The 13,256-nt window shown below is 39.4% G+C and overlaps 1 protein-coding gene across 1 annotated transcript; it reads right to left on the bottom strand.

The window, feature by feature from the left end:
• Nucleotides 1–4,742: 4,742 nt before the first annotated feature.
• On the bottom strand, nucleotides 4,743–13,241 carry LOC124504209 (cytochrome c oxidase assembly factor 5). Its single transcript, XM_047069591.1, has 3 exons — nucleotides 12,959–13,241; nucleotides 6,896–6,979; nucleotides 4,743–5,228 (listed from the first exon to the last, which is right to left on the bottom strand). The coding sequence occupies exons 1-3, from the start codon at nucleotides 13,055–13,057 to the stop codon at nucleotides 5,187–5,189; spliced, it is 225 nt and encodes a 74-aa protein (XP_046925547.1). The 5' UTR covers nucleotides 13,058–13,241; the 3' UTR covers nucleotides 4,743–5,186.
• Between the last annotated feature and the right edge of the window lie 15 nt (nucleotides 13,242–13,256).

Raw genomic sequence — 13,256 nt, 5'->3', positions numbered from 1 at the left:
CTAAAGCCAGCAGAAGGGAAATAATAAAGATAAGAGCTGAAATAAACAATATAGAAACAAAAAACCAGGAACAGATCAACAAAACTAAGAGCTGGTTCCTTGAAAGAATTAATAAATTGATAAACCCCTTGACAGACTGATCAAAAAGAAGAAAGGACCCAAATAGATAAAATCATGAATGAAGGAGAGATCACAACCAACAGCACAGATATACAATTATGAGAATACTATGGAAAATTTTTTGCCAACAAACTGGGCAATCTGGAAGAAATGGACAAACTCCTAGAAACTTACAAGCTACCAAAACTGAAACAGGAAGAAATCGAAAATTTAAACAGACCCATAACCAGCAAAGAAATTGAATCAGTAATCAAAAATCTCCCAAAAAACAAGAGTTCTGGGCCAGATGGCTTTCCAGAGGAATTCTACCAGACATTTAAATAAAGTTAATACCTATTCTTCTCAAACTCTTCGAAAAAACAGAAATGGAAGGAAAATTTCCAAACGTCTTCTACAGGGCCAGCATTACCTTGATTTCAAAACAAAAGACCCCACTCAAAAGGAGAATTACAGGCCAATATCCCTGATGAATATGGATGTAAAAATTCTCAATAAAATAGTAGCAAATCTAATTCAACAGTACCTTAAAATAATTATTCACCATGATCAAGTGGGATTTATTCAGTATTTGCAAATTAATCAACATGATACACCACATTAGTAAAAGAAAGGATAAGAACCATAAGATCCTGTCAATAGATGCAGAAGAAAGCACTTCACAAAATATAGCATTCCTTCTTGATAAAAACCCTCAACAAAGTAGGGATAGATGGAACATACCTCAACATCCTAAATGCCATACATGGAAGACCCAGAGCTAATATCATCTTCAATGGGAAGAAACTGAGAGCCTTTCCCCTTTGGTCAGGAACAAGACACGGATGTCCACTTTCCCCCTTACTATTTAACATAGTTATCAGAAGTGTTAGCCTCAGCAATCAGAAAACAAAAAGAAATAAAGGGCATCCAAATTAGCAAAGAAAAAGTCGAATTTTCACTCTTTGCAGACTATATGATACTCTTTGTAGAAAACCCTCCAAATTGCTATAACTAATACATGAATTCAGCAAAGTCACAGGATATAAATCACCATTCAGAAATCTGCATTTCTATACACCAGTAATGAAGTAGCAGAAAAAGAAATCAAGGAATTGATCCTATTTGCAAGTGCAAAAACAGTAAGATACCTAGGAATAAACCTAACTAAAGACATAAAAGATTTATACTCTGAAAACTATAGAACAATTATGAAAGAAATTGAATAGGACACAAAGAAATGGAGACACAGTCCATGTTCATGGATTGAAAGAACAAACATTGCTGAAATGCCAATACTACCAGAAGCAATCTACACATTTAATGCAATCCCTATTAAAATACCACCAGCATTTTTCACAGAGCTAGAACAAACAATCCTAAAATTTTTATGGAACCAGAAAAGTCCCCAAATGGTTAAAGCAGTTCTGAAAAAGAAAAAACTGGAGGCATCACAATTCTGGATTTCAAGCTGTATTACAAAGCTGTAGTCATCAAGACAATATGGTACTGGCACAAAAACAGACACAGAGATCAATGGAACAGAATAGGAATCCCAGAAATGGACCTACAACTATATGGCCAACTAATTTTCAACAAAGCAAGAAAGAATATCCAATGGGAAAAAGTCCCTTTAACAAATATTATTAGGAAAACTGGACAGCAACATGCAGAAGAATGAAACCGGACCACCTTCTTACATCATGCACAAGTAAATTCAAAATGGCTGAAAGACTTAAATGTGAGACAGGAAACCATCAAAATCCTAGAGAAGAACACAGGTAGTAACCTCTTTGACCTTAGCCAGAGCAACTTCTTACTAGACATGTTGCCAGAAGCAAAGGAAACAAAAGCAAAAATGAACCATTGGGATGTCATCAAGGTAAAAAGCTTTTGCACAGCAAAGGAAACAATTAACAAAACTAAAAGGCAGCCTGCGGAGAAGATATTTGCAAATGACATTATCTATTAACAGTTAGTATCCAAAATCTATAAAGAACTTAGAAACTCAACACGCAAGAAACAACCCAATTAAGAAATGAGAAGACATGTATAGACACTTTTCCAAAGAAGATATCCAGATGACTACAGACACATGAAAAGATGCTCAACATCATCATCATCATCATCATCATCATCAGGAAATACAAATCAAAAGCATGATGAGATACCAGCTCACACCTGTCAGAATGGCTAAAGTTAACAACACAAGAAACAACAGTTGTTGGTGAGGATGTGGAGAAAGGGGAACCCTCTTGAACTGTTGGTGGGAATACAAACTGGTGCAGCCACTCTGGAAAATAGTATGGAGGTTCCTCAAAAAATTAAAAATACAACTACCCTACCATCTAGCAATTACACTACTAGGGTGTTTACCCAAAGGATACAAAAATACAGATTTAAAGGGGTACGTGCACCCCAATGTTTATAGCAGTATTATCAACAATAGCTAAATTACAGAGAGAGCCCCAATGTCCCATCAACTGATGAATGGATATATTCAATGGAATATTAGACATCAAAAAGAATGAAATCTTGCCATTTGTAGTGACGTGGATGGAGCTAGAATGTATAATGCTAAATAAGTCATTCAGAGAAAGACAAATACCATAAGATTTCACTCATGTAGAAGTTAAGAAACAAAACAGATGAATATATGGAAAGGGGGAAACAAGAGAGGGAAACACACCACAAGAGACTCTTAATGATAGGGAACAAACTAAACAGAGGGTTAATGGAAGGAGGTGGGTGGGGATGGGCTAGATAGGTAATGGGTAATCAAGATAGTGAGGGTACTTGTTATGATCACCACTGGGTGTTGTATATAAGTGGTGAATCACTGAATTCTACTCCTGAAACCAATATTGCACTGCATGTTACCTAAAATTTAAATAAAAATTAAAAAAAAAATCTGACACCTGAAAATAATGATAGTTTCTCAAATAGAATAAATATAATTCAAGAAATGTTAAAAAAAAAAAAGGTATACACAAGGCCATTAAGCACATGAAAACATGCTCAACATCAGTAGCCATTAGGGACATGCTAATCAAAATCCCAATTAGATACCGGTTCACACCTTGTAGAATGGCTATAATCAAATAGATGGAATGTAACTGTTGCTGATCTGGAGCAATGGAAATCTTTTGCTGGTGGGAATGTGAAATGGTGTAGCCACTGTGTAAAAGTTTGGCGGTAATACCGTTGTTAGGTATTTACCCTGGAGAAATGAAACCTATATCCACGTAAAACTTGTTCATGAATAGTCATGACATTAGTCTTCATAGCTCCAAAGTGCAAAAAACCCAAAGTCCATCAGCTGATAGATACATAAAATGTAGTCTATCTATACTATGGAAGAGTATTCAGCAATAAAAAGGAATGGACGGATGCTACACATATGGATGAACCTTGAAAACATGATAAGTGAAAGAAGCCAGTCTCGACAGGCCACATGTAACTCCATTTTTATGACATGCCCAGAATATGCAAATCTATGGACATAGAAAGTATATTAGTGGTTGCTGGGAATTGGGGGGAAAGGAGGGATGGGGAGTAACTGCTAATGGGTATGGGGTTTCCCTTGAGAATGTTCAGGAATTAGATGGCGATGATGGTTGCACAAATTTGTGACTATACTCCAAAAAACAAAATTGTATGCTTTAAGCATGAATCTATGGAATGTGAATTTCTCTAAATGAAGCTTTCAAGCTGTTACTAAAAAAAGAGGGTTCTATAAAATAATTCTGGAGTTTCTTATCAAAGTTATTTTAATAAAAGTTGGAGCACTTAAACAGGGAAAAAAAATGTTTTTCCCTTTTCCAGTGAAAAGCAGTACCACACAAACACAACAGCAGACCTCAGTGATACTCTGCAATGGGGACCAGTGTGGAATTCTCACTTTAGGCGAACCTTTAAAAAACCAGTTGAGCTATAGAACACCTTGATTGCTTGAACTGCAAAGAACCATGGCCACATAAAGAAGCTATGCTTCTTCATTTATTCTTCACCACTGAAAAGAGAATACTTGGATTTGTATTTGGCTCTTGATTGTATTAAGTGATCAGAATTACTGTGATTCTAAACTTTTTCAAGCATTTCCTGGTTTTCGCTCATGCTTTCTCTATGAACATCTATTGTTTCAGTTTTCTCTGAATCCTTTTCTTTTGGGATAAGGCCCATCACTCATCCAATGTGCTTCTGTTGGGGGTGACCCATTACCGTGTGTAAGACCCAGGCCAGGCCAAAATCACGTGGCCTCATCCCTTTCTCCACAGGGACTGGTCTAATTCAGGGGCAAGTGATCCAGGGAAGACAACAGTCCTTTTGTAGGATTTGATTAGTGGACCCTAGAAAAGGTTGGCTCTTTCTTTTGGATCATGGACTTAAGGATGTGCACTTTTGGCTGCCAGGCCTCTTCCCCATTATGTGAGAGAGGACCAGCCTGAAAATGAAGCCCGAAACGAGAAAAACAGTCCCGAAATGGAGGACAAGAGCCCTGGCAACAATCAGAGGTTTGTATCCAGCTACGCCTACTGTATGATATTAATATTAAAGTTGTGAGGTTGTTACTCTAGTGAATCGGTGCAAATGAAGCATTTCTCCTCCAAGGAATCAAACACATTTTTAGAACTAAATAGGACAGATTGAGTAAAAGAAATCTTTATCCAAAGCTTTCCCAATAGACATTTTCTCCCCACACTGAATGTTATCAATTTTAACAGTCCCATCAGTGGCCTTCATAATATTCACAAAGGATGTACCAACCGAGTCATCTGGTCGAAGAGTCAAGTTGGAAAATAACAATCTTTCCACTTTTTGTGGTTTAGAACAATTCTCAATACACATTATGTTGCTCTCAGCTCATAGCTGTTCGATTATATTTTTCTTTCAAAAATAACTTAGAGAAAGGATCATTTACTTTATACATATTCAAAAACAGAACTCATCCATTTTCTCCAGTGTTTGTGGAGGGAAATACTGGTCTAACCCATCAGATACAGCAAGTCTGTCTCCTATTTTGGCTTCTCTGTTTTAAGTGATCAGAGAAAATCCTTTGTTGTTTTCATTTTGGTTTCAGCATATTGGCGTCAATATCCTTTTCTTCCTCGGAATCTTGATCTGGCATCCAACTGAAAATAAACATATAATTAAATCAGATTTTGTACAACACAATTAAACACAGCTTTGGTAAGTGGTCTCAATCTGTGACAGAAGTAAACCAGTTTCCAGCACAGTCAAAAAGGCAATTGTCAGAGCTACCAAGAAAAAAAAATAATAAAGATGTCATTAAAAACAAAAGTTCCAATGCTCTGTCTCTCTCTGTCCCAAAAATAAATAAACGTTGAAAAAAAAAAAATTAAAAAAAAAAAAAAAAGTTCCATTTAAGGTCCCAATAAGGATTTTCTTCTCAAGTAGAATCCGAATTATATTTATATTTTTCCCTCAACTATACTCTATGTGTGCTTCTAGCAAACTTAATTTTTTTTTTATTAAGTTTTGTTTGGGTTAATATTCAGATGTATTTGAACTGCACCAAAAAAACATAAAATACGTAGGAATAAACCTAACCAAAGAGGTGAAAAATTTGTATACTCAAAACTATAGAAAGCTTATGAAAGAAACTGAAGAAGACACAAAACAATGGAAAAACATTCCATGCTCATGGACTGGAAGAACAAATATTGTTACAATGTCGATAACTATGCAAGCAATCTATATATTCAATGCGATCCCTATCAAAATAACACCAACATTCTTCACAGAGCTAGAACAAACAATTCTAAAATTTGTATGGAATCAGAAGAGACCCTGAATAGCCAAAGTAATGTTGAGAAAGAAAACCAAGGCACATCACAATTCTGACTTCAAGCTGTATTACAAAGCTGTAATCATCAAGACAGTATGGTACTAGCACAAAAACAGACACAAAGATCAATGGAACAGAATGGAGAACTCAGAAATGGACCCACAAACGTATGGCCAACTGATCTTCACAAAGCAGGAAAGAATCACCAATGGAAAAAAGATGGTCTCTTCAGCAAATGGTGTTGGAAAAACTGGACAGCAACATGCAGAAGCATGAACCTAGACCACTTTCTCATACCGTACACAAAAATAAACCCAAGGGGCGCCTAGGTGGCTCAGTCTGTTAAGTGTCAGACTTTGGCTCAGGTCACGATCTTGTGGTTGGTGGGTTCGAGCCCTGCATCAGGCTCTGGGCTGGCTCTGGGCTGACAGCTTAGCCCAGAGCCTGCTTCAAATTCTGTGTCTCCCTCTCTCTCTGCCCCTCCCCTACTTGCACTTTGTCTCCATCAAAAATGAATAAACGTTAAAAAAAATTTAAAAATAAACTCAAAATGAACATTGAAATGTATTTGAAATCTTTAAACAGTAAATCACACCTAACATTTAGGGATTAAAAATGTTTAAAGTATCTACTCATAGGATGACTACATGTTCTTTGACTTAAAGCTCACAGTGCAGCCTCTTCCAAGGGTGGTGGGGTACGTAGAGGGTTTTAAAGTCAGTATATAAGGCAAATTGGCATCTTAGAGCACTAATAGTGAATCACTCTTGGACAAAGGCTGTACAAATCTATTAGTCCACTCAGGAGTTCCCTAGATGGCGCTTTCTAGTGTCAAAGTAGAAGTAATACATAAATAATATTATCCACATTCTTTTTTCTGAATGATCTCACTTGCAACATATATGTAATTGCTAGGTCATTCACATACTTAATTTTTAGCATACCTAAAATTTTTAGCATAAGCTTTGCAAAAGCTATATAGCCTCTTACCATTGATCTTTTACATTCAAAAAATGAGTATTTCAAAGCTTTGCAGTTTCCTTCCTTCAGACACTGTCGAGGGGATTTTCCTTCCTAGGACACAGAAAACAATATAAATACCTGGAGAATTTCCTCACAAAGTACAAAATAACTATCGTTTTGAAAGTAGTGCTTTTTTTTAAAGTTAAAGAAAAAAAGTAGTAAATTATATGACAAAATATTTTGTGATTCATTTTGACTGCTGATGTTTAGGGAGAACAGGATAGAATAAAAAATGTATCAAATAATTTTGGAGCACTTTTTAGGGTGCCCTTGAGTTCTTGAAAATACTAGTGTCCATATGATACTTTTCTTTCAAATTTTTATATATCTCGCAACTAGTATTATTAGCTCCTTATGGGTAAGAGAGTAAAGGTGAAAGTAATAATTTTTTTTTCCTTCAGTGTTTCTAAAATTTTTACACTCCAGAACTCATCAAGATAGATGAGTGGACATGCATACATGTACACATGCATGTACATACAATTGATCAGGCCGGCTGTAGTGGGAAATGGGTTTGTTCTGGAAGGACCTATCAAGTGGCTTTAAAGCCTCCAGGTATACATCCTTTTAGTGCAAGCACGATTACCTCCAACACATCCCTGCCCCCCACCCAACGGTCAAATTCTCTAATTTCAGAAGCACAACCACATAGAACCGGAAGAGGAAGGGGAGATGTTAACAGAATTGAGACATATTTGTGAGAAAAGATCTGCCTGGGCCTGATGTGAAATGAACCCAACTTTAAGCAGTGAAAGCTAAAAGAAGGTTAAGAAGCAAACTGGACTAAACCATTCCCTTCCTGCCAAGGTAAGAAGCACCTATAAGAATGCTCACAGGAGAAACTTATTTTTGATTCTTAAATAAGATTTTTTAAACTATAAGCATTAAAAATCAGACTTGACAAAATTACATCTGCAAAACTAGGTGAGAGCTAGAATTTAGTATGGGTTTTTCAAGGTAAACATGGAACAAAAATTTTAATACCTCTTCATAATCTTAAAATATTTTTTAACAAAGACATGTTTAACTTAACACAAAGGCATTTAAATATGCTGGACACAGAGAACATCAATAATGTGCTTCAGAATTCAGGGACGCCTGGGTGCCTCAGGAGGTTAAGCGTCTGACCCTTGATTTCAGCTCAGGTCACGATCTCATGGGTCATAGGATTGAGTCTGGCATTGGGCTCTGCACTGGCAGCATGGGGCCTGCTTGGGGTTCTCTCTCCCTCTTTCTCTGCCAAGCCCCTGCTCAGCCTTTCTCTGTCAAAATTGATAAATGGACATTTAAAAATATATATACTTCACAATTCAAAGAGGCAAGATTAAAATTTAATTGCAGCAAAATTTCTCTTTTTGGATGCCCTATCTTACTAATTTGTCTATTAACTAAGCCCTCACAACTAATTTACTTTAAAAAATATTCAGAATGGCCCCAGATCAGTTCAGTGGGAGGTTAAAAAATGTTAGATATTCCTGCTCAGACAGGGCTTTTACAACCAGGTAGCAAAGAAGGTATACATGTACAAATGCCAACCGGCAGAGTGGCGTGTCACATAGAGAAGTGCCAGAGGGTAACAGGGAGAGGTGCTAAAGGGGTTCTGTTTCCCAGGAATGTAAATATATAAAACAACATCTGGAAAAAGTTGACAGGACTTAAATTTTCTGAATTACCTGAGCTTTAATTACATCAAACTGTGATACGCAATTTGTGAAGAAAAAAAATCAAAACCTTAACATTATGATTACCTATTAAAGAAATAAAACATACACTGCTTATAAACATTAGCCTCATGCAGTGCTTGGCAATATAAAGGAAAATGATGAAACCTTCCTACTCAAGGTGAGTTCCAGTGTAAAATGGGTCAAGCAATTTTGTCTGAGAATAAAATGACCCTGGCTCAGTGTTAATTTTAAAAGCTCAAACAGCCAGAATTAGGTGCCCTAAAATCAGAACATTGTTAGTGTGGTACTGAACGCTTAGAATGTTAATAAGGAACCTAGAATACTTACTACTTAAATAGAAACATCTGGTGCATTCATGCACTGGGGAAAATGTAACCCCAATTTCACCAACTCTTCATCATCCAGGGTTTACCTTCAAGCAGATTTTGGTACCTCAACCCTACCACTGCAACCACTCCTCCAAACCTTTATTTTGCAAGTGCCATGTCGCCCTTCTTGTTTTTACTGTGAAAAATGCTACAGGGTACCATATCTGTGGCATTCCCAATTCTTGGGAATCTTGCCACTTTCTAGTCTGTCTGCCTGCTTAGGTTCTAGATTTTAATTGTCATCTGTATCAGTGAATCACAAAAGTGAATCAGAACACAGTAGCAAGCTTCCCTGCACTGTGTTCCACCCTAAAACTCTGTAATAAAATGTTGCCGATGGGATGTTTGTTGCCCATGTGAATGATGTGACAGCAAACAGAAGAATAAATAAAACTATACCAAAGACTAGAACTCTAAACTGATGCTTCCCCAAACGGTATCTTTTTCATAAGCTTTCATGCCAGACTGCCAACTGCCTAATGGAAAGATCCATCTTATTCTAAGAGAGATAGAGACAGGTTAATTCATCCTCCTTCACCTCTACACCAAATGGCAGACTGCCAGTTGTCCCTTAACATTTAACTCTTCCTTTCTTGTGAGGCATATGGCTGCGCTAGATTTCCCAGCCACCCTTGCAACTGGGTGTGGTCATATGACTAAGTTCTAGCCACTAGAATATGTGAGGAACTGAAATGTAAATCTTCTGCATTGGTCCTTAAAGGCAAGTGACTTGCCCCCTCTTATCACTTCACATCATCACGTCATGGCCTGATGATATGGAAGGAAGGCAATCTTGGACCACGCGTGTGAGAATAACATCCTGTCTCCCATCACAGCACCTAAAACCACATGATCAACAGTGTCTGGGTCTATGGAAGGCTGAGGGGAGCTGTCCAGGACCTATTTACAGGCACACACAAAGAGCAAAAGAGAATTTTCTTTTTTTTTTTTTTTAATTTTTAACGTTTATTTATTATTGAGAGACAGAGCGTAAGGATGGGAGGGGCTGAGAGACGGGGAGACACAGAATCTGAAGCAGGCTTCAGGCTCTGAGCTGTCAGCACAGAGCCTGACGCAGGGCTCGAACTCACAAATCGAGAGATCATGACCTGAGCAGAAGTCGGACGCTTAACTGACTGAGCCACCCAGGCACCCCAAAGAGAATTTCCTTTCTTGTTCAAGCCAATGTTATTCTGGATATCTGTACCATCTACCCGAACCTATATCCTAACTAATACACTCCCAAGTTTATTTACCTTCTGAGGGCAAGATCAGTGATTCCTGGGGCGCCTGGGTGGCTCAGTCGGTTAAGTGACTGACTTCGGCTTGGGTCATGATCTCACAGTCCGTGGGTTCAAGCCCCACATTGGGCTCTGTGCTGACAGCTCAGAGCCTGGTGCCAGCTTCAGATTCTGTGTCTCCCTCTTTCTCTGCCCCTCCCCCACTCACACTCTGTCTCTCAAAAAATGAATGTTAAAAAAAAAAAACTAAAAGATCAGTGATTCCCAAACATGGCTGTGCCCAAGAATCAACGTGGGATACTTTTATAGGGGTAGGAGGAGCAGTGGGATCTATACTTTTAAGCTCTCTGCCCCATCTCCAGGTAATTCTGATTAAGTCAGCAGGTCTGAGAGCTTGTTAATGGAGACACACAGGAGATAACCTGTGATTCAGGTTTCTTGAGCATAGTTTCAACCTTTTTGATCCCCCAGGAGTCATAAAATCCTAAGAAGTCTATCCAAGAGCTGCCTTTTGAATCTGCTTTTTCCTTGCTTCTCCTTTCCAGCCCCACAGGGGTTGACATCCTCACCCCCATTACCCTGAGCTTCTCTCAAACCCTATAGTTCCTTGACTATTTCCCATTGTAGCACTAAATATTTATTTTGAATTCCTCCTGAGAGTCAGGTCCAGCAGCTTTTCCAGTGGGTTAAAGATTGGCAAGGAAGACTACAGCATCCATCTGCCAGAAGATCAGATTAACTTTGTACAAGGAGCTAAATTTTATCATAAATGAGGTCATTCAGGGCAGACACAGACCTCAGCAGAATGTCCCTTGGTCTTCAGAGTCCCTAGGAGGGGCATGGTAGGCTGTAGCTGCCAGTGACACTATCTGAAAAGGTAGGATATTGTCCTCTTATCTACAGATCTCAATGTTTTGCCTCAATACTGCCCTTTTACACTCCTCTTGAAGTCAGGATGAATTTAACATAAACTGTACACACATTCCCATTTAAAGTACTTTTTTACAAACATCATGTTCTCTTAATTGACCAGCATCAATAGAGCCACATATTCAGCTGGGGAAAGCAAAGTCTGTGCCATGTGTCCTGGCCATTATCTCTGCCCAGTTTTCCAGAGATCTAATTTCTACACAGGAGGGAATGTATCCCAATCATCTGTATATCCTCTGAATTAGAGCTTGGCACTCAAATGCTGACTAAATAAATGGATTATTGCAAAAAAGCAACTTGGTATCCTCCTTGCCTTCAGTTTCCTCCTCTACAGTTTCTTTTCTCAGTCCCATCGTGTACTTTATTCCCTTGATTGCTCATCTCTATGGCCTTCTGATGCTGAGGGTCAGGAGAAAATCTAGGGCCCTCACTCTGACATACAAGGGCTTTCACACGACAGTCTTCCTCTCAAGCTTTCTGTCACATTCCCTATCACCCAGGCCTAAGAGGGCACTAGCTTCTCTTGGTCACATCTCTCTGACTTGCCCATGCTGTTCTTTCAGCTTCTTTCCTCAACCACCACATTCCCGACTCTTTTACTTGATAATCTACTACTCCAACTTTAAGACTCAGATCAAATGTCACCTTTTCTGTGAGAAGTTTCCAAATTCTCAAGAATAAGTTGCTCTTCATTGGACTCCTGTAGCATTTTGTTTCCAAATCTCATCATTAAACAAATATTAACTAAATGCTTACACAGCCCTTATTACAGGAATTTAGCTCCTTACATGTCTGTTCTTCCCATCCGACTAAACTCATTTAAGGTAGTGACTGAAACAATTCATCTTTGTGTCACCAGTGCATGGCATCATGCCTGCCACTTACCAGGCGTTTACTAAGAGCTGGCTGAATATCTGCACCAATGAAGCAGCAGATTGGAAACAGCCCTGGACAGGGCACCTCAGTTTCCTCATCTGTGTAAGAGAGCTGGACTAGAGAACCTCTTAAATTCACAACAACTCAAGCTTTACGACACACCGGAGTGACCAGTCTCACTGACTGCTAAAATCAGTGAACCAAATGTAAATCATGAATCAGTAGAAATACTGATACAGCTTTATGATGGATATCCATTTTGGGGCAGTTGTCTTTCCTTTGAAATAAGAGAAAATTACCCAGGTCCCCAGTTAACTTTGGACCTCACTGCTTGCCTCACTACACTAAGATTGAGAAGACGTGGCTGTAGTGAGGGGAATGTAGTGGAAGCAAGATACAGAATAGTGGAAAAATGGAGCTGCTTCGTTTACAACTTATCCAAGAACGTATCGAACTCCAATTCAGAAACAAACCCAAACCAAGAGAAAGTAAATATAACATATATTCAGCCATAACGTAACAGAGAAAGGAGAAACTGCTAGTCAATACAGTGTACCAGGTTTATGTAATTCTCTGTTAATTTAGAGTCTCATTTCCTAATACGCAAGAAACCTGTCTCATTCTCCTTTATATCTCCTGAAGCTAGCAGTGGCAGGCAGCATCTAATACATGTTTCTTGAACCGAAATCGTTTATCTTTACAAAAATCCAAAGAGGTGGTTTTCTTATCTCCAATTTAACACCGGAGGGAGCTGAAGCTCCGACAGCGGATGTGCCCAGGTTCATTAAACTGGAGCTGTGATCTACACCTACGACTTCTAACTCTGGGTCCCGTCTCCTGACCACCACCGCAGGCTGACCGGGAAACCTTGGCCGGGCCCTGCCTCTCCGGTTCCAGCGTCTCATCACCCCGAGCGCCCGGCTGCGCTACCTGGAGCACACAGTCCGACTGCAGCAGACATGCGCCCAGGTCCTCCTTCACGCCCGCGCACGCGCCGCCCTCCGGCTTATCCTCGTAATACCGGGGCATGACTGCGAGGGGGCCCCAGCTGCCGAGACCCGCTTGCGTCCGCAACGGCTGCGACCGGGTTGGGAGCAAGCGACACTCGCGACGGCAGGAACCGGAAGCCGGCAGAAACAACTTCCGACTGGCCACCGGAAAACTACGGGGCGCGACAGGCCGCGGGCGCGACGGAAGTGGGCGAAAGTGACGCGTCGGGCCCCCAGCG

This window comes from Lynx rufus, unplaced genomic scaffold, assembly GCF_022079265.1.
Source record: "Lynx rufus isolate CCGP_SWC_20201006 ecotype Redwood Valley unplaced genomic scaffold, mLynRuf1.p SCAF_8, whole genome shotgun sequence".
NCBI lineage: Eukaryota > Metazoa > Chordata > Mammalia > Carnivora > Felidae > Lynx > Lynx rufus.
Note: the sequence above shows the minus strand (reverse complement) of the source record. Positions and strands in the feature narration are given on the sequence as shown.

Excerpts from the sequence above, each read along its gene's own strand:
- LOC124504209 (XM_047069591.1), bottom strand. The coding sequence starts at position 13,057 with ATGCCCCGGTATTACGAGGATAAGCCGGAGGGCGGCGCGTGCGCGGGC. Across the intron at positions 6,980-12,958 it reads AGTCGGACTGTGTGCTCCAG|GAAGGAAAATCCCCTCGACA; the intron begins GTAGCGCAGCCG and ends TCTGTGTCCTAG. Across the intron at positions 5,229-6,895 it reads TTGAATGTAAAAGATCAATG|TTGGATGCCAGATCAAGATT; the intron begins GTAAGAGGCTAT and ends GTTTATTTTCAG.